The sequence below is a fragment of the Plecotus auritus genome (genome assembly GCF_963455305.1).
Source record: "Plecotus auritus genome assembly, chromosome: 3".
NCBI classification, from domain to species: Eukaryota; Metazoa; Chordata; class Mammalia; order Chiroptera; family Vespertilionidae; genus Plecotus; species Plecotus auritus.
Genome location: NC_137772.1, coordinates 32538193 through 32560319, shown reverse-complemented (window position 1 = coordinate 32560319; position 22127 = coordinate 32538193). Strand labels below are relative to the sequence as shown.

General features: G+C 39.4%; 1 protein-coding gene across 7 annotated transcripts in view; it reads left to right on the top strand.

The window, feature by feature from the left end:
* Positions 1–22127, top strand: part of ARHGEF7 (Rho guanine nucleotide exchange factor 7) — a 138959-nt gene that overhangs the window by 101022 nt on the left and 15810 nt on the right. For all 7 annotated transcript variants that reach the window (XM_080662672.1, XM_080662671.1, XM_080662670.1 and 4 more), the window contains 9 exons: positions 4925–5063; positions 5830–5889; positions 6626–6772; positions 8796–8882; positions 11038–11116; positions 11314–11453; positions 14587–14811; positions 17943–18036; positions 20475–20564. In XM_080662672.1, coding sequence (XP_080518798.1) covers positions 4925–5063; positions 5830–5889; positions 6626–6772; positions 8796–8882; positions 11038–11116; positions 11314–11453; positions 14587–14811; positions 17943–18036; positions 20475–20564 — 1061 coding nt within the window. The remainder of the gene's footprint in view (positions 1–4924; positions 5064–5829; positions 5890–6625; positions 6773–8795; positions 8883–11037; positions 11117–11313; positions 11454–14586; positions 14812–17942; positions 18037–20474; positions 20565–22127) is intronic.

The window sequence follows — 22127 nt, the reverse complement described above, 5'->3', positions numbered from 1 at the left end:
TCTTTTTTAAACCCTTTTAAGCTGGTGGGCCCAGGTCACCTCACATCTGTAAAAAAGTCTATTTCATAGGGCTATTGTAAGCATTAAGAAAAAACATGTATAAACTGATCAGAAGTGAGTGAACATGATAAATGCCCTGAAATGAAGCAGCAGTCTTTGACATGTTGATGAAAAGAAGAGAGATTAGGATATATATTGTCCAACAGAAACAAAAAACCCAAAGGAACCCCAACCCCTGCCCAATACCTCGCCCTCCCTCACCTTTCCAGGAGGGTGGGCTATGTTAGCACACACCTTTCTGAGACCACGAAACACGCGTTCAGTTATGCTCTTACTGTCTACTCCTGGGAATTAAAAATTAAATGAAATTGCATTTCTGAAAATTTTTAAAGGAATTATTGATGCAGTGATGGGGGAGTTAAATAGAAAGCAAATAGAATGTTAGGAAAAATTATGATCTTTTTTAACTTTGCTCTCCAAACTCTTTTTCGGGGGAGTTCTCTCAGATTGGGTCGGAAGTTTGATGGGAGTGAATAATTTTAGGGAAAGATTATCACTAAATATTTTTCCCGGTAAAGTGAGGATCTGCCCTGAGGATGATATTTAAAGCAAATTCAGACTGTTACGTTTCCTAAAATAACACTTTCAAGGAAATGCTTGCAAGTATGTGCTGTTTATCCTCTCTTCCGTACTATTACTTTAATGACTGTGTCATAGCTGAAATGTAAGTGTAGCATTTCCCCAAAATAACAGGGAAAGAATAGATATGTTTCTGAGTGGGGGAAACTGTGCCTCCTCCATGTGGCTTGTCCCAGAGTTGGGAGGTGGGTGGAGAAGTCATGCTCTGTAGTGAGCCTCTGGAGAGGACGTGGCAGGATGCACTGCCTGTGTGCCCTCCTGAGGTCCCTGAGCAGCCAGAGTCCCCACTCTGTTCACAGGTCAGACTGCACTTCTGAAGCGTAAGTCCATGAATGGAGATGAGGATTGCAGTTGGCTAGTAGCTTCTGTTAGCGTTCACCACTTTTCATTCTGGAATCTTAACTTGTAACCTCTTTCCTATGTTTATGCCTGAGTATGTTTTTAAGGATTGATTTTAAGTGTAGTGTTTTGAAATTTTCAAATCTTATTTTCAGTCTTACTGGGTTAGTTTAAATTATGAGTGTGAATTTGTGAATACATTTACAGAACCACCAATTTATAATTATAGCTGATATGTACCTTTTGCATTATCATACGATAGACATCATACATTCATGGTTGCCTATTTTGAATAAATTAGGGGTTTCATAATTTAGTCTGTAAAATGAGTTTTGTTTTCCCCCAGCACTTTAATTGTTATTTTTTGCTTGGCTACATGGTAGTTCTCCTTATTTGTGTTCCTTTTGTTGCCTTCTTGCAGCCCACAGTGTCATTTCAGTAAATACAGAGGAGATTCACTGTATAAGGATTGCCCACATCAGTAGAAAGAACCATTGTTTTGTCAAAATAGCTGTAACCAACTGTTTTATTTTATTATACTAAATTAAAAAAAAAAAAAACAACGAAAAAAATGAACCAGTGATTTATAAAGTTCTGTTTCTTTTCTTAACTGCACATGTTCTGGCATTACAAAAATGTCATATGTATATTAAAAGATGTTACTTTTACTTGCAAAAGTTCACTTACATTTTAAGTTGTAGGTGTTGTTTTTTTTTGTGGGGGTGAGGGTGATAAGGATAACTTGCTTAGTTTTATTCATATTTCTCTGCTATAACTATAGTTATAAAATATAAAATATAATTCTTAAATATCAAAAGTGACATAAACAGACTTTTCTGTGATTTTCCTGTAGTAGAAAGGCCATGCATGGATTGTATTTAAAGGAGGGGAAATATACTTCTAGCATCACAAAGTTTTAGTTTTATGCTTGATCAATTGTTCAATTCTTAGAGAAATGGATATAAAATATAAATTGCTCTTTCTTAAATCCATCATTTTACTCTACTCATGCTCTAGGGATTGACAGAGTGAGTAATTTGAAGAGGAGCATTTCTGAGTAAGGATTTATGAGGAGTGTGGGGCGGGCACCTGAGTGTGGTGTGGTCAGAGGGGCCAGACCAGACACAGTGTGAACCTCTTGGGTTCAGCCGTCCTGCTAGCAGTGAGAACAGGCAGTGGTCTTCACTGGGAGTCCTCATCTGTAAACATGCATAATAATACTTGTGGCACAGGCCCAGAGTGATGCTTACGGGAATCATGTACAGAAGCATTTGCTCTGATGCCCAGCACAGAGTGCTGGTCCCATAGTGTCACTCCCTTCTCTCCGTCCTTTTTCCTGATTGTTCTGTCTGCAGCTCTCACTTCTGCCTGAGCTCAGCAGAGGGCTGGGGGCGGTGGGAGGAAGGCAGCAGGTTGAAGTCAGTCTTGGGGCACTCTTCACTTACCCACCTATCTCTTGGGGGAAAAAGCAAAATGATAAAACTATGCAAACAGGTACTCCAGGATATTGCTCATAGCTTTTAAATCACCATGTTCTCTGGGATGAACACTAGACTAATCACAACAAGGTTCGGAAATATCACTATTCCTGGATTCAGTAATCCTAGCCCTGTGGTTTTCCTGAGAAAACCATTCTTAGAAAGCACAGAGTTATATGCAGAGATACGGAATTGTGTGTTGGTTATAAAAGCAGGCACACACACAACCCTGGAAGTAGTTTGACAACTTCTATGGTAACATTTTAAATTGCATCACCATGATGGCTGTCTTAATGGAAGGAAATCATCATGAAACCTTATTTCTTACAGAAATGAGAAAATGTTTATTATATGTGTTAAGTTTTTATAGCTAGGATTATATTTTCACTTTTTTATAGTGTGCTTTGTTTTTTGAATGTCTCCTAAATGTGTATATTTATTTAAATAAATGTGTATATTTATTTAAAAAGTTCATATTAGAAACATGTATGTATAGATAGATTGGTAGATAGATAGCTGGCACTATTAACATTATTACTATATTTTTTATGCAGTGCAGGAATACACTCTTGATTTTATTGATTTATTAAACATCTTTATTGATTTCAGAGAGGGAGGGAGAGGGAAGTAGAAACATCAATGATGAGAGAGAATCATTGATTGGCTGCCTCCTGCACGCCCCACACTGGGGATTGAGCCTGCAACCCCAGCATGTGCCCTGACTGGGAATGGAACTGTGACTTCCTGGTTCATAGGTCAACGTTCAACCACTGAGCCACACCGACTGGGCTGCACTCTGATTTTAAATGCAATGTACCTTGCTTGCTTAACCGGGTCCCCCGCGTTTTCACAAACCTGAATTTAGATAGAAGTAGTCTTGTAAAGAGGTCTTACATGCTTAAGCAAAGTAAGGCTTATTTCCTAGTGATTAATTAATTTGTTTTCAAGCTGATATTTGAAACCTTATATTTTTAAGTTGGTTTAGTTAAGTAAGATGATTTCTCCTTTAGGTGCATCACTGTGGTCAGTTGAGGATGGGATAAGAGGTGGGGACTCTTGCTCACAATGAAGTCCTTTTAGGTTGAACCATAGGAAAGGGTTATATTCACCACTTTTGAGCTGGCATTTTCAAATGGTTTATCCTGAATTTTGTAAGGAGCCCTTGGAGTGGCTACTGGTCCTAAGAAGTTTGGGCAGGAGGCCAATTATACCTGGGTGGGGGGAGGGATGGAGGAAGTGAGGCAGCGGCTGGGTCCCTGTGGTCAGATTCAGGTAACCTACATTGGGGACGAATGTGTTCAGTTATTCTTTAGCATTTTTATTTTATGGCTTCATTTATAATGCTCTTCCTAATAGGTGACTTGGAGATTCAGAGTTCACGCTATACTCTTCCCAGTGGGTGACCTGATCTGGTGCCTTCTTTTCTCCCAGCCTGTCTATCCCTCAGTTTCCCATGTCTGGAATGACATGTGCAGCAACAGTGAGGAACACAGATCCAGGTCCTCACATGGATCCTAAACATCATTTGTCCTGCAGTGAAGAGACAGAAACGCAGAGTTTCAGCCACTGATACGAGTCATAAATGTGTCAGTGACAGAGGTTGACTCCCTCTGCACTCCTGGCCATCCTGGGTCATTCTAAACCCAGGGCGGCTGAATTGGATATCTCAGGGCAAACAGTGTGTGCATGATACTACAGGGCTCAGGAGGGCATTGTTGGTTATAAAAGGTACATGAATAATAGTGAAGTTAATGGTGAAAGAGTAGTAAAATATTACAAACTTCTTTTTAAGCTTTTTAGATTTCTGAAGATATAGTCAGTTTCCTCAACACTAAATGGGGACAACTTTCTTTGCATAATGTACAGATTAGATGAAATATTGATATAGAAATACTTTTGAAATTTTAAAACTTAAATAAATATTAATTATTTTATTGTGCCATATTGTGCACTCTGAAGGAATCACTTGTTGCTCTCACAAATGCTTTAGGTTGCAGTCGATGTTCAGGGGATGTTTGGTGGATTGATAAGCAACTGGAGTGTTAACGCTCTGATTCAGGTTATTATAGTTTTAAAGCATTTTTCCCTTCTTACACTTTTTACCATCTTGAAGTTTCCATGTAATTGGAATCTATTTTAGCTCTAAGACTGCACGCTTACATTTGACCCTTCTGTATGAAATTGGCTTGCTGAAATGACCTTTCTTGAGTAGAATTGCATAGGTGACTACATGTATTATATATTATTCACAATTGTTTTTACTCATAATGAGAGATGTAACATAAACCTTCTGGGGTTTCCTTTGGTGTTTTGAAATAACCAGCACATGTTTGGTTAGAAAAGCTATGGTTTTAACAATATTAAGGGTATGCTGTTATATTTTTGCTAGTGGGGATAAGGGAGCATCACCATGGTGAACTGTTAACAGCAGTGTCTTATTCTTTCATTGCTGGCGGCTTGTTGCTTAGTGAGGAGTTGGGAGAGTTCATGGAGATGAAAGGTGCCAACAGTCCGGGGATTCTCGTGTTGACCACTGGCCTCAGCAAACCATTCATGCGCCTGGATAAGTACCCCACTCTGCTCAAGGAGCTCGAGAGACACATGGAGGTACTGCTTATCACATGTCTGCCACTGGAGTCCATTAGCCACTGTAAAAGAAATTATTAATGATTTATTTTAGAATCAACAAAAAGAGTTTACCAAGGTTTTTTTAATTCAGTGTATTTTCCAAATGATTTTGTTAAGTATTAAATTTTTTCTCCTTTTCCCAGCTCCTTTATCTCCTTTTTCACCTACTGCTGCTGACAGAAAAAGTTTCGAAAGGTAGAAAATGCTAATAGCATTGAAGAGCCCTAGCAGGAACATTTAACTACAATTATTAAATTATAAGTTGAGTAATATAATGTAAAAGCATCATTTAATTAAAGATATGTATTTATCTTATTTCTGAAAAACAGGCTATGAGCCTTGCAGAAGTTTGGGTTTGGTGAACTATTGGCTAGGGTTTGGTGAGCTTTTCCTGTCAAGGGCAGGCCGTCGGTCTTCTCCACAACTGCTCGCCTGCTGCCAAAGCAGCAGCCGCCAAGTGTTAGGAGTGGGTGTGGTTTGTGCTGTCTGCATTCACCACAGCAGATGTTGCTCTCCTGACTCCAGCTCCAGCTCTTGGCTTCTCTCTTCCGAATGATTGTTTCCCCTAAGGCCACTGGCTCCATGATTCCCTTAAAGAATAAGAGGTGGCACTTTAATGCTGGGAAAAATAGGACATATTACAGTTTGAAAAGTATTGGAAGATTCAGTAGAGTCTATAGAGAATGTCTTTTTTAAAAAAAGTTTTTCATTATGAAAGCTAATGGTGTGTTTCTTTTACTCAAAGGATTATCATCCGGATAGACAAGATATTCAAAAATCCATGACTGCCTTCAAAAACCTTTCAGTAAGTGATTAAGCATATTATGGAGTGTTTTTTCTTACATAGTAGTATGGCAAATGAATGTAGAAAAATGTTTATCAGCTAAAAAAGTTAGATGATAAAAAAAATGACCTATGAAGTATAATTAAGGTTTACTCTGGTGAAATAAAAATGAGCATACATAGTAGTTATTCCATGGCTGATAAATTCTCATGCTTTACAAGACTTTGGAGACTAGAACAATGAAATGGTAATTTCATTGTTTAAACTTTTTAAAGGCTCCACATAATTGATGCATTAACTACCTGAAAATGACTTACACATGTTTTAGCCTCCATCCAGTCAGTGTCTTTAGTGATAGAGTATGAAATGAAATACTGGTTGTTCCATTTTATTTTTTGTCTGCTGTCTTATTGACTGTGTTTCTGAGATACACACCTTATTTATAGCATAAATGCTACTTATTTTTTTCCCCTCTTAGTCTTCTATGTTGGCAGATATTAATAAAATCAGAAAAATATTTTTCTTGTCCAGTCTGCATTTTTTCTTCTATAAGTGGCAAAATATGCTATATTTTTCTAAAACAGGGTTTCTTATTCCAAAGGTTTGCCTCTCTGGAATTGATTCCATGCTTGTGAATTACACACATTGTTCAGTAGATTACCTGTCTTAAGAAGAAGTAAGATACAAAGCAATATGGCCAAAACTTAACAATTATGGAAGTTTGTCTCTTTTAATAGTGTTTTACTGTGTCTTCCAGGCCCAGTGTCAAGATGTACGGAAAAGGAAAGAGCTGGAGTTGCAGATCCTGACGGAAGCCATCCGGAGCTGGGAGGGAGATGACATTAAGACCCTGGGCAACGTCATTTACATGTCCCAGGTCATGATTCAGTGTGCCGGAAGTGAGGTACTGTCATGCAAGTGTGCAGAAAGTAGATGGGAGCAGCGGTGGAAGAAACACATGCCATGGAAGGGACACCAGCCATGTGCTGTTGGACTTTGTTCTTATTCTAGTTTCTGGGTTGTTTTCCCTGAAACCATTAAAATGCCTCAGATAAAAATTAAGAGCTGAACATAATTTGCATTAAATGTTACTTATGTTTTATAAATGCTTTTTAAGTTTTCTTAGTGACAGTCAAGATTATACTTTAGAATGATATGTTTTGATGATTGTGTAATACAAGATTTTAAAGGACTACCAAATGATGACAACATTTTAATAGGACTCCTAGCTTGTAATTTGTCTACTTTTTATCCTTGCCAAATATAAAAGTGGTTTCCGGTATGTTAGCGAGGCTTAGCTGGCTGTGGACTACTTGACCAGTTCAGATGCAGCCAAGAGCAGTTATGATCAAAGTCTGTATCAGTGTCAACTAAGAGATGGTGTCCAGAGAGGATTTTAGATCCCTCGTTAGTAGTGCAGTTTGGCAAATGTCTGCCACAGAGAAGTATGTGCTTCTGGCCATGGGCTTCTTACCAACACTGCCATTCCAGGAAATGTACTGTTTTCCATGGTTAGATCATTATACTTTTCTGTTACCTAATACTGATTGGCATTTGCTTATGGGAATCACAGTTATCTTACAGGTTTGGTTTAAGTGAGAGATGAAACCAGATCCTTGTGCTATCCCCACACAGTGAAAATTGAGCAGTTTGTGTTTCAGTATTTACAAGTTACATGTTCATTGGGTCACGAAGCTAGTACCTCTTTATGAATTCTATTCTACCTTTGTAAAAAATTACCAACATGCTCAAAATATGCTAACTACCCATTTCAAACATGGAATTCTTAGGACAGTAAGAAAAGTGAAACTTGAACTCACAATGCACGTTCCATCCTGCCTATGAAATTAGAAAATGATATCAGCTCACTAGGTGTTAATTTGGGTATCATAGGAAATCATGACTTTCTAATAGACTACAATGATTAAAAAAAAAAAAACCAACCCAAATCTTAATTCTTTTTTTTTAGTTATGCACTTCTAAATTTTACTTAAAAAAATCTATAGAAACATTTCTCAGTGTTTTCTTTATAATATTAGATCTAGAAAACATTCACTCAAAAAGAAGATTTAAAGTTATAATGATGACTGAAAAGATAATAATATCCCTGTTTCCCTCCCTCTCTTCCACTTTCTGTAAAAATCAATGGGAAAAAAATCCTCCCGTGAGGATTAACAAAAAAAGGAAATAGAAAAAGGAGGGGAATATAATAAATACTTTTCAAAAACTTCTTTAGAGTATAGAATGTCTTTTTCAAGTCTACTTGGAGACACTGCTTCCTAGTATCGTTTAGCTATTGTGGGCAGTGGTTAAATGGCAACTTGTGACAAAGGCTATCTGCACATTCCTTGTGTGTCTCCTTTTAGGTTCTGGGAATTTTTGTCCTTTAGTTGTGGTCTCTGGGGCTTTACTTACCTTATGGAAGTGAATGATTTTTAACACATAAATAATGCTTTTAAGCCTTTCATGTACACTAGATAAAGTTTATGGGATGAATGCAAACAACATTAAATTGATATATTGGGAGTTATAGGGAAGTGCCAGGAACTATTAATAGACAAAAATTGATTTTAACGTTTTATTTTACCCACTTTTTAGCATGAAGGGTCCACCTATTTCCCCTCCTCCCACTAAAGTTTTACAAGTTATTTTGTTGTTTTTTCCTCAATCACAAAAACAAAATTTTAGACTAATTAAAAAGAGTTAATGGCGGAGCTAGATCCCTTAACCAGATTTTTAAAAAAGATGTTACATGGGCTACTTGTGAGTCTAATAATGCATTCTAATTTTGTTTCCATTTAATTTAGCTAATGTAATTTGGTAGAAATACCTAAATGGAAAATACAATACAGTGTTTCAGAAGATTTAATTTAAATATTTGTTCTCACATCTGTAAATATGTTTTTTAATTTGTTCTTTTACATTAGGAAAAGAATGAAAGATATCTTCTACTCTTCCCAAATATTTTGCTAATGTTGTCTGCCAGTCCCAGGATGAGTGGTTTTATCTATCAGGTAAAACACATTTTAAATTTATTTTTTATTGTGTATCTGAGAATCATTTCCAGGCATATTTTGAATATTTTCCTTAAATAGTAGTTGTCCCTATTTATGTGTTGTGTGTAGTGTTATGTGTATAGTGTTATACATTCAAATAAGTGCACACATCTCCTGTCTGTGTATTTTGATGTCACTGTACAAACATCCTGGTATTAATCGTAAGCAAAAAAAGAAGGAAACGAATGAAACTTACAGAACTATTTCTAAGGACACAGCTCCTGAGGTGCAAGGTAAGTTGGTAAAGCAAATATATATGAACAAACCCAGAAAAACATACCTTTTGATTTGTAAGTCTGTTTCTGAGCAGATGTTTAGATATAGAAGCTACTTGGGTTCCCTCAAACTGGCATCTCCTGCTTTGTTAAGTGACCCTGATAAACATAAAGCAGAGTCCTTTCTTGTCAGCTTTCTCTGGCTTCATGTTTCATACCTCAAGAGACTGAGGTGGGGCCCTCCTCTGACTTGAGGAAGCAGAGGTTTCCCTTTGGGTCAGGCCAGGCCCCTATGGATGACCAGGCTGGTGAGTTGGCTCTGGATGTTGGCATTGATGTGTCACGGGAGACCTCACGCCACGTGTAGGACCTGTTTTCCCACTCTGTACAGTTTCCTGGGAGGCATCCCTCTCTGAGAGCTGTGACCTATGTATTGTGAATATTATTTCTGGCTTTGAGGGAAATTAAAAAGCATTAAATCTAGCAGTAACTGGAACATTTTATCCCTTGGTGTTGATTTACTAGGTTAAAAGCAGTCACACAGCTTTATGTCCGTAGGACTTCTCAAAACTACTAATACACTTCTGTGCATTATGAATCTTGGAAAGGAGTGCGCAGTATACAGCATTTTTCAAATTCATCTGACCCTAGAAGGACCAAGTACTGGCTAATGTTTCACCTACCGAACGTCAGGACAGGCTTTCTCAGTGGACTGGAACATCCTAGTTGTGTGAGCTGTAGGAGGATGTTCGGCAGCACTTCTGGCCTGCTTCCCTATAGGTATCAGGAGCACCCACATCTCTGTGACTTTGCCGGTGTCCTCTGCAGGGCAGCCCTTCCTTCCCCCGTACCTTGCTGAGAACTACTACTTTCGGAGGTGCTGAGAGAGTCCTTCACAGGACTTGGCCCCGGACACTGATAGACTTTTCCTAAAGACTTGGTTGATCACCAGGTATCATAGTATATCCATGGAGACATTTGGTCTACACCAGCCCATATACTTACCTCCATGTGCTATGACCAGCTAGGCTACCGAGGCAAGAAAGGTGGTCATTGACCATACAGCCACAACACAATCATTGGATCAATAAAACATGGTAACTTTTTGTGTATTAATCCTATAAATCAAAATTGAAAATAAGTGGTATGGGCTGTTTGAACCCAGGGTTGTCTTCTTAAGGGTGGACGGTTCTTTGTCAGGACCAAGTTTCAAGCACCCTTTGGTTGAACCAGATGTCTCGGTGACATTTTGGATAGGACCAAATGCCCTGCCTGGCTATTTGCATTCCTTTTCTGGTGTCTCTCCAGTAGCATTTTCTGTTTCGGTTCCCAAGTCCTCCATTTTCAGAATGGACAGGTTGGCTGCTGTTTTCTGCATTTTGTGCAGCGCTCAGCACAGCTGCTGGCTTCCTGTCTGGTGGACAATCAAGTGTAACTTGTACAATTCCTCCTATTTTGCCTTCAAACATGGAACTTTCTCTGCATTTCTTTATGAGGCAAATCTGTGCTTCATTTCCATAAACGTCATTTAACATAGCTACCATAGACTCTAGTGTGGTTTTTTTTAAGTCATAATATGTAATGTTTTTGTGTCCTCACATTTATGTTTAGAGTAACTCACCAGTTGGAATTTATTTGTGTTCTATTTTGCTCCTCTGTACCTTTTTGCTGGGGCTCAGTTTGTTGATTATAGTATTATGATTACTTATTTGAGATAGAGATAGAGGCTTTTTTGTGTTATACATATGTATCTGGTACAAACAAGATAGCTTTTGTGGTTTACAAATGCAGTTCCTCTGCCATTTCTAAAATTATTTAGTATTTACTTTAATAACGGTACCTTCTTTACTAGAAAAGCACTAATTGTTGTTTTTTTTTGTGGGGGGGCTCTTTTTTAGGGAAAGCTACCAACGACAGGAATGACAATCACAAAGATTGAGGACAGTGAAAATCATAGAAATGCATTTGAAATATCAGGTGATAGGCAAAAACTTTGTGGATGCTATCGTCATGGTGATGAGAGGCAGCTTACCATCTGTGTGCAGATTCTCTTGCTTGACTATTTCAGAGGGCTGTGTTTAACGTTGTTGAATTATACTCTGGGTGTGTGTATGTGCATGTGTGTGCTTTCTACCAGTTTTCCAATTTCAGCCCCTTTTTCTCATCTCTTCTAGGGAGCATGATTGAGCGGATATTAGTGTCATGCAACAACCAGCAGGATCTCCATGAATGGGTGGACCATCTACAGAAGCATACAAAAGTCACATCTGTCAGCAATCCCCCCATTAAGCCTCATTCTGTGCCGTCTCATACTGTAAGGACCCCATACTTCTGCCTCCAAACTCCAAGGGTCAGCTTTTGGTTGAGTTGTCAGCAAGTGGTCAAGTAATTTAAAGCATTATCAATATCTGGATCAAGAACGCACAATACTTGCCTTGTACTTCTCTGCAAATATTTGCTTATTTCCTTTGAGTAGTGAATGGCTTCACAGTGATCACGCTTGTGAAACAGCCCTAGGTTGTGCTTCATCACATACAGTCAGTGGCACTCGGGCAGGAGTCTGCTGCTGTGCTCAGATGGGCCTCAGAGAGTAAGGTACTGGGGTTTTCAACTGAAACTTGAAGAGTGTGCTTTTTCTGAGAACTTTAACTGTATTTATTTTGTTTCATCAAAAAATAAGTATTTATGATGATGAAAAGGACCAGATTCATGTTGAAGGCATTAAAATGTAATTTTTGACTCATTATTTTGATTTTAAGAAATCCACTTCTACTTAGAAAAGCTCAACAGCTCAGCTCGTTGGATTTTTAGATACGTGTAAACCTTTCAAAATAGATCATTACCGAAGTGTCATTTTTTAAATTTATCTATTTATTATATTTTATTGATTTTTTACAGAGAGGAAGGGAGAGGGAGAGAGAGTTAGAAACATCGATGAGAGAGAACCATCAATCAGCTGCACACCCCCTACTGGGGATGTGCCTGCAAACAAGGTACATGCCCTTGACTGGAATCGAACCTGGGATCCTTGAGTCTGCAGGCCGACGCTCTTATCCACTGAGCCAAAGTGTCATATTTAAAAACTTCTCTTTATTGTTTTTGTTGTTTTTTTTTTTGCTTAAGATATTGCATCATTTGTCATCTCTATCAAACAATATTGAAGAACCAGGCACACCTTTTTACAAATGACTTACGATTACATAGCATTTCCAGTTGGTTTCTCTTACATCCTTAGATTGTTATGATCTTTGTCAGAACATTTCCTACCATGTAGTTCACTTCTGCATTCATTATCCTTGGCATTAAAGTTTTAGCTCAGGAAGGGTGGCTGTAGCATAGCATTCTGGTCATGGTATTATTGTCTTACTCGAAATCTCTCAACAGTTTGGAGGCTAAAACTGCTCATTTCCTTTAGCTGATATGTCATTTTGAATGACTCTGCCATTTATAACTTCTCCATACTTTAAAAAAATACTAAAGATGCTTAGCTTTCGTGGTACTAAATTTATTCCAAAGGCATGTATGTATGTGTGTGTTTATAAAGAAAAATGGAAGTGCCTTTTCATTCAGATTGTTAGTAACAGTCTGAAACTAAACTTTATAAAATTTCATATCAGATAAAAGCTTTTTCTGTATTTGGACCCTGGCCTGTCATATTCCTTTTCTTGTCACCCAGGGGCAAGGGAGGTGACCCATCATCAGGGATTTTAAGTCCCCACTCTATGGATGGTGCTGTTCCTCATATACAGGCTTTTGAAATTTTTCATCTTAGGGAGCTTATTTTTGGGGAATTGTGTGTTCTCCCTGTGTTCTGTCCATATCTAGCTTGAATAATATTCTAATTTTAGCACAAAGCATACCTCTTTTGACTTAAACACCACCAAATATTACTTACTACTACATTATTGCTAGAAGGGATGTTTTTTGCATAATTTTAATTATTTGTTTGAAAAAAATTTATAGTAGTTGTGTAGCAAATGACAAGCACTGGTGCACACACCAGGACAGGCCTGTGGTTTCTGCAGAAAGTTTGTTTTTCTGTTCTTAAATATGGTGGCATCAGCTAGAGCCAGGGTTTTCTTATTTTAAACATGTGTTTCAAATATTGTTCAGCTTTCCTTTTTTTTTAAGAAATTTTTAAAAAATATATTTTCCATTGATTTTGGAGAGGAAGGGAGAAGGAGAGAGAGATAGCAACATCAATGATGAGAGAGAATCATTGATCAGCTGCCTCCTGGTTGCCCCCCATTGGAGATCGAGCCCGCAATGCGGGTATGTGCCCTTGGCCAGAATCAAACCTGGAACTCTTCAGTCCGTGGGCCAACACTGTATCCACTGAGCCAAACCAGCTAGGGCTAAAAAATATATTTTTATTGATTTCAGAGAGGAAGGGAGCAGAGAGGGGGGGATGGGGGCGGGGGGGGGGTGCGGCGGGGCGGAGAGAGAGAAACATCAGTGATGAGAGAGCATCATTGATTGGCTGCCTCCTGTACACCCCCTATTGGGGATCAAGCCTGTAACCCGGGCCTGTGCCCTGATCTGGAATCCAACTGTGACCTCTTGCTTGGTTCCTGGGTCGATGCTCAACCACTGACCCACACGGGCTGAGCTTGTTGAACTTTCTAATAATGGCTTCACTCAGGTTTCCAGATCACAGAACCACTCAGCTCTTGCTCCTGTTAAGCATACCTTATTGCTTTCTTTGGGTTAATTTGAGGTCATTGGCTAATTTTGAATTACTTAATTTATTTAACATTTTCTCATTTAATTGTCCTGTGATGTGTTTTCCAGTAATATAAACCCCAGTGATCATGTCTTCTGAGAAATTAGATTTCTATAACTTTGTTTTGATTAAAGTTAATAAAATAATTTGTTTTACTCCAGAGAGTGGCGACTTTTCCCTATAAAAAAACCAGGTAGTAAATATTTTCAGCATTACAGGCAATATGGTCTCTGTAACACAAAAACAGCTATCAACAGAGGTGGGCCTGGCTGTGCCACTCCTTTGTTAAACAAAACCTGGGGTCAGGACCTAGCTTTGCCCACTCCTAAATCACAGGCACTGAATAACAGCTGACTGGGGAGGATTACCCTCTCCATAATCTTGCTCCTAGTGAGGAATACCCTGTTCTTTTATAAAATTCTGATATATATATTAAATGAAATACCTTTTTGCAAATGTTAATCCATGGCAAATAAAGGTGGTGGTGGAGTGTTGTCCGGGTCTTAGGCCCCCAGCATCCTGCTGCCTCCTAACCCAGGCTTGGCCGCAGCCTAAAGCAGAATCTTCGGGGCATCGCAGGGGCTAACTGCTTGGAGAAATGATAATCGGGGGTTATTTCATTGGGTGCATTTTTTAAAATTAGCGGAACTAAGTATATTTAATCGAGGTTTCTTTGATGGTGAATGTTCTCTTTTTGCTTTTTCTTGTTCTTTTCCTTGGGTAGCTCCCCACCCATTCAATCACCCCATCCAGCAAGCATGCAGACAGCAAGTCGGTGCCACTGACGCCTGCCTACCACACACTGCCCCACCCCTCCCACCATGGCACCCCACACACGACCATCAACTGGGGGCCCCTGGAGCCTCCGAAGACCTCGAAGCCATGGAGTCTGAGCTGTCTGCGACCCGCACCTCCCCTCCGGCCCTCAGCTGCTCTCTGCTACAAGGAGGTGAGGTCTGAGTGAAAGTGAGCGCGACCTGACATTTGGACATGTCAGGTTGGTTGTGCTGTGCTTCATTCCAGTAAATTCAGAAATAATGGAAAATCACAAATTTCTGCCTGTGACATAAAAATGCAGCTCAGCTTCTTTGAACTGTGAAGGGTCTGCCTTTTTTTGTCATTTCCTTCTGTTTAGGGGCCCGGGAGGCTGTGGAGACCCTCATGGGGGTGGGTGGGTTGGTGCAACATTGGACCCTCTGTGCCCTGCATGGCCTTTTCCGTGCTCACCATGGTCCTACCTTGAGGAATCAGAAGCTTCCCATGGGCTTCCTCTGGGCCTCTAGCTGAGTCCGAAATGATTTTCAGCTTCCAGTCGTGATGGGTCTCACTATTTCTGCATGCTCTTCTGTTGTGCCTTTCTTATGATCCTTTTCCAAGTTTGAGATCTTGCCCAGGAACCCTACATTTACAAATAAAAAATGAAAGTTAAGACGGCTTCTCTCTTTGTGTAAGAGGTCATCATGCACGTTGCTCTTTCCTTGTTAATCCAGTATTTTGTGCAGTTAAAATATGATTCCCAACCATAAATAAGTGTTAATAGTTTCCTGCACTTTCATGCTAGGTTTTTATACAATAAACCTGCTTTGATGAGGAAAGGAAGTATCTTGAGAATTGCATTCCGAGAAGTGTTAGCACTCGAGGAAGCTTGATAATTGAAATGATGAGAGTTGGTTATCACGAGTGTGAGCGGCGTGAATGAGTATGGTTATCATCAGTATGAGCTTGGGTATGAGTTGGCAGTATGGTCATCGTGAATGTGGATATGGTTACTGTGAGTGTGAGTGTGAGTTTTGTTATTGTGAGGGAGAGTATGTGATTATGAGTGTCAGTGTGGTTTTAATGAGCGTGAGTGTGGGTGAGGATGGTGAGTAGGGGTGTGAGTGTGGTTATTGTATTAGCCTGAGTATGAGTATGGGTAGAGTGTGAGAATGCATATATTTATCATGTGAGCATGTGACTATGGTTATTCTGAGTGAGCGTGATTATCACTGTTGTGATTATCATTAGTGTGAGTGTGAGCGTGGTGAAGCACTATTGCCTGATATGAGTCTCCACATCCAGTCAGAGACTGAATTTGCCAAAGAATCTGGAGCAGACCCTCCCTTAATCCTCTCTAGCAGTTCTAAAAATTTTAAGACACCTAGAAAAGTGCTACATAAATTATTACAATTTCTTTACATTTTTTGTTCTTATGAAATTTGAATTTTTTGATATATGTCTTGTTGATGGGGTTATATGCCCAATTCAGAAATCTCTTCATCATGGGCAGTTCCTTAAAGAATGTTGATGATCTTTATTACCTAGTTTAGTGATTACAGGTAGCGCAGGCAAGCACTGGTAGAGATTTCATTATTGAGGAGGGAAATTGGGATAAAAGTGTTAAGCAAAGAACAGAAAGGCAAGGGAAGAGGTGTGGCAGTGAACGTGAGCATCTGGTTTGGGTAAGTCTGGCTACAGTTGCTTTGCTGGACCCTATGCTGTAGGAGAGGTTTCACACTCTTAAGTATTGTACAGTATTACTGAGCACCTCAAAACACTCAGTGAAAAGAAGTCTTACTGACTATGGCAAAAAATGGAGCAGCCAGCCTTGCCTGCGTTGAGGAGTCGGGTGCGCGATGTGTGTGGATTTGTGCCCTCTGCACGTGTGGTGGGTGCCTTGTCTGGTGCGCTGCCAGGAGTCTCATGTCTGCTTTGAGTTATGGAAGCCACTGAACACATGCCGTGTTTATTTCTCTGTGAGCTGATTTTCTGCTGCGTTTTTAAGAGTTTTTAAGTATTTATTTTTACGGAAAATATTTTGAAGAGATACCTTTAAACATCAAAGCTTTGTTCCCTCTGTGCTTTCAGTCTGACTCATCCCATAGCACATGTCACCTTCAGAGTCTTGGTTTCTCATTGTAAGATTCACAAATGGTTTATATAATTTAAATGATGCGGAAATGATCCCTTTTTGATACTGATAATTTAATACATGCTTGACGATTGCCCACTCCATTGGACTTCTTCCTACTCTCAGTTTTTCACCTTCATCTTCTGCACAGTTTGTGAAGTTGTGTTGTAGAGGAAAGAGGTAGACCATTACATTATGAACATAGCTCTGAACTAGTGTTAACATGCCCTAGAGAGCAGGTGTCTCATCTTCTTTTTGCATCTGTGCTCAAGGCTGATAGGATGATCTATCTTACTCCATTTTCTTCTCCCTAAGGCTTCAAATATTTTCCTAAGGGACTCAGTTTTTACTTACCTTTCCTTTAAAAATAGCCCTGGGGCCCTAGTCAGTTTGGCTCAGCGGATCGAGCATTGGCCCATGGACTGAAGGGTCCCAGTTTGATTCCAGTCAAGGGCACATACCTCCATTGCAGACTCGATCCCTGGCTCTGGTTAGGGTGCATGCCGGACGCAACCAATCAATGTGTCTCTCTCACATTGATGTTTTTCTCTCTATCCCTCACTCCAAAAAAAAAAAAAATCAATGGAAAAATATATTCAGGTGAGGATTAATGACAACAATAAAAATAGCTCTGGCCTTGGCCAGGTAGCTCCGTTGATGAGAGCGTTTTCCCAATACGCCAAGGTTAATGGGTTCTATCTCTTGTCAAGGCATATACGAGAATCAGCCAGTGAGTGCATAAATAGGGAGAACAACAAGTTGATGTTTCCCCTTCTCTGTCTCTCAAATAAAAAAATTTAAAAAATAGCCTTAGTTTTCTCATCTCTCTCTAGTTAGCAGCAGCAGATGGGTCTGTGCCAGAATTAGTAGCATGCATGGATCTCTGTGCGCACGCCAGCCAGCTGTCCTTTTCTCTCCAGGGGCTGCCTGCCTCCCCTCTGCTGTGTGTGACAGTGCTGACGGACCCAAGTAACATGAGGGTTTTTATCAGTTATTGTCCTAGTATTGATTTTAAATTAATGCTCCGCTGCTGGCAAAAAATCAAAATATGAGAAAAGTAGGAAACTTTTAACAGTGAATGGCTGTGGTGATTTAATATTTTACACCTTTACAGTGACCCTTACTGATATGTCAGTAAAAATTACTGCCTTTGGAAATTGTCAGCATTTTTTTCTCTTTTTTCCCCTTAGGATCTTAGTAAGAGTCCCAAGACCATGAAAAAGTTGCTACCTAAGCGTAAACCAGAGCGGAAGCCTTCGGACGAAGAGTTTGCGCTGAGGAAAAGTGAGTCTGTGTGCACAAAGGCACGGGTCTGCCTCACACCCCACAGCACAGTGTGCCTGGGGTAGGGAGATGGCTTCTTAAAGACTTCAAACACAAGTCTGGGTCGGAGCCTTAGTGACACTTCCAAAGGAAATTGTTGGAGCAGCAAGAGTGACAAACCACTGCAGTGTAGACACTCAAGCAGGAAAGATACACTGGTGATGTACTGTTGGATTGGATGGGGTTTGTGGGAGGGAGTGAGGCTTTCAGCTTGTAGGGACTGTGATGGGACAGGACTCTGAGGCCAGGGGAAGGTCTGGGCTAGTGGTGAGAATTTCAGAGTTGTTCTCTGTGCTTAGGTGGTTTCTCAAGCTGTGAGATTGAATAGACAGAGAAGAAGAGAAAGGGTCGAGTCTTAGATGATGAGGGAGGGAAGGAGCTAGCAGAAGGACCAGGAGGTAATAAGAAAACCAAGGGTTTTTGTATGAGCTAAAGGAGAAACTTTATCTGTATGGACCACTGTGTAACTAGTGCCTGTGCACAGCAAGTACTAAGTAAACCTGACTCGTTTAAAGTCACATTGTATTTCTGTAAGTTACTTTAACCTTTGTTACATTCAAAATCAGAGGAGTTTTTCTACGGTAGTTATTAGAACAGTCTGTGCCACATAGAAAATGTTTACCTTCTTCAACCTTCTCAGGGAAGCCAGGCCCTTTCTGGCTTCATGATGCTTTTGTGGCACTGAGGGTGAAATCACTGTACTTGCCCACGTCTGAAAATAATCCAGTTACATCAGCTGCACAGAGGGAATGGCCTGTCCCTGGAAGTTACCTTGCAACACCTCCTGAAATTAAATAGTTAAATGTTATCTTTCTTACTCCTAAGAGAGGAGCTTGTTATGGATCTTATTATGAGAAACCTGTTAATTGATTGGTCCCAATTAGTGAAATTTAAGTCAGCTTCTCAGTTGTTCTTAAACTCTTCATATTGGATTTTATTTTTCAGTAGGGACTATTGGCTTGCTTTGTATATATCTGTGTTACTATCATAAAATGACGTTGAGGGTTTATTGTGCAACTTATAAATATTTTAGCCTTCCATTCTTCTTAAATTTTTATTACAGTAGGTGAGCTTTTTAAAAAATTTATCCAGCCTGGCCTGCATGGCTTAATGGTAGAGCGTCGACCTATGGACCAGAAGGTCACGGTTCAATTGCAGTCAGGGCATATACCCAGGTTGCGGGCTTGATCCCCAGTGTGGGGCGTGCAGGAGGCAACAGGTCATTGTTTTTCTCTCATCATTGATGTTTCTATCTCTCCCTCTCCCTTCCTCTCTGAAATCAATAAAAATATATTTTTAAAAATATCCAAATATTATGTTAGAAAATCTAGGAAAACAAACCAGAGAAACAGTTTAACCCTAGGTTCATATGAAGTGTGAGGTGAGGCTGGGTGTGAGGCTCTGTGCTTGGTACTAGTACCATTAGATGCTGTTAGTCTGGAACAGTGGTCGGCAAACTCATTAGTCAACAGAGACAAATATCAACAGTACAACGATTGAAATTTCTTTTGAAAGCCGAATTTTTTAAACTTAAACTTCTTCTAACGCCACTTCTTCAAAATAGACTCACCCAGGTGGTGGTATTTTCTGGAAGAGGCACACTCAAGGGGCCAAAGAGCCGCATGCGGCTTGCGAGCCACAGTTTGCCGACCACTGGTCTGGAAGATTCTGTTCTCTGTACCTGTGATCTCTGAGAGTGAAGCCAGTGTCTGGAATAATCCAGAGCTTAAGGAAGAGCTCTAGAATGATACCTTCAAGCTTTAGATTGTGCCTTATAAATTTCTTAGATGAAATCCCTAGTAGGAATTTGTGGATCATCGGAAATGTTCTTTGTAAAGCCTCTGATAAATGTGGTCATATCGCCTGTCTTCATTCCTACCAGCTGTGGATGGAGGGAAGATTTTCTCTCCGCTATCCATATCAACATTGAGAATTGTCAGCCTTTTCACTTGTTATCAGTTTGGTATGTGAAAAACCTGATGCTTTGTTTTAATTCTCACTTCTTAGTGGGATTGACTATTTTTTGTTACTGACCATATTCTTTTTGTGTGAAATGCTTGTTTCTAGTTCTTGCCTTTTTTTCAATTTCAGGATATGGAATATTTTTTCTGGATTAGTAAGATAACATGTAATTAGGATATATTAACCTTTTGTCAATATGCTGCAGACAAGAAATACTTTTAAATAATTAAAAATTCTATTGAATGTAATTTTGTAAATATTGGAAAAACAGTTATCTGATAAGAAAATAAAAGGAGGGGTTATCTTGATTGTTGTCATTTTGGTTGAGTTGATGAGTTCACATGCTTCTACTTAATTGTAGTAGTTATTTTTAGATTGTGACCTGTTGTACTTGTCATTTTTAGTTCGATTGTGCCATGTTGTGTATGTCTTGACAGGCACAGCTGCTTTGGAAGAAGACGCACAGATTCTGAAAGTCATCGAAGCTTATTGCACAAGCGCCAAAACACGGCAAACACTTAACTCAAGTAAGTTTTACAGTAATGTACTGAAAATTGTGGTGGTTCTGTTTCTTCCATAAATCACAGTGGGAAGGAAACTGGGCTGTGGGGTCCTGTGCACAGCTCCTCTGTGTGCTGCGTGAAGGGTCCTTAGTGAGTGATGCTTCTGTGGTCTAGTCAGGTATAGAATAGCATGAGCCTGACATCCCTAAAGCATTGAAAGGTCTGAGCTGTCAGTAAAATAACTGATTTCTAGAGAAGGTTCTACTGGGAAGCCTTTAAATATAAGGTGCTGCCAGAATTTATGAAGCTTAGAGAAGATGTATTTAGATATCAGCGAAAGATTCATTCATTTCAGTTATTTAAGCTATTTAAACTACTGGTGTGGTATTTGGATTTTGTTTATTTAATTATTAGCTTTTTACAATTGTTGTTAAAAATATAAATCTAGAATAAGGCTTCCTTTAGTCCACTTCCTTTTTTTAAATGATTGTATTTAAAAATTTTTGAAAGTAGACACCAATCAATTTATTACATTTCAGTGCCACTGAATTTGCCTGCATCTTATGCATAGTGTCTTAAATGAAAAAAATCTTAATCTATTGTGAGAACAATAAAAAGGGGGCCTTTTTTTTTTTTTTGACTTCCCCAGCATTTGAGGGTGGAGTGCAACACAGTGGGGGGTGGGGCAGATGGAGTGTAAAGTATGTGGTTTGTCCGGAAGAAAGGGGACAAGTTTACCCTCTGTTGGTGCTAGGGCCACAAGCATCACAGGGTATCCTTCTGTACTGTTGTTTCTTAGGGCTTTTATTTTTTAAGAACTGGATGGTTTATATATTACTTCTGGCATAAAAACTAGTTTCTATTTAATTTTCTATTTTTGGTCCACCCTGACATTTGACAAATCACTTATCTCTCCTTCATTTTCACAACCTATAGTATGGTGATTAGAATCAGTGTCCTGTCCTGTTTTTAAACTAAAGATGGGGGGGGGTGGGGAAGTGGGAAAGGGAATTTCAACTGCCTTAGCTTTTGTTAAAGATGAAGATAGGGCTAATAGGGTTAAACCCCAAATGGCATCTGCATATCATCTAGAAACTTCCTTGTGGCCAGTACATTACATATCCCACCTGTGACATTAAGACTTCTTTGGTAGTGACTAGCCAGTGGAGAAGGAATAGAAATGGACAGGTCTGAAGGTGGAGTGCATATGCATAAAATCAGGCAATTATTTGTAAATACAGATTATTGTCATTTAAGATATTTCATAAATTTCATATATTTGATGAGATTGTGTTATAAGTAATAGGCTGTAAAATGTGGTCATAATTTTTTGGTTTTGAATTTGAGATGTTAAATAATTACTCATCTTAACTTCAGTTATTTGAAATAAAATTTTAACCTTATAGTCAGGTGACTAGACTAGGTAATAGGAGCTTTATGTATGTTTTTTGTGGGCGCTGCATTTCTTCATCCAAGAGACAGTGAGTGCCCTGTGATGTGCCTTTGGCCTTGCTGCTTCTGGCTGCCTCAAAGGAATGGCTCATTGTTTGTGCAGATCTTTCCTTATCTCGTTGCTTTTATTATGTG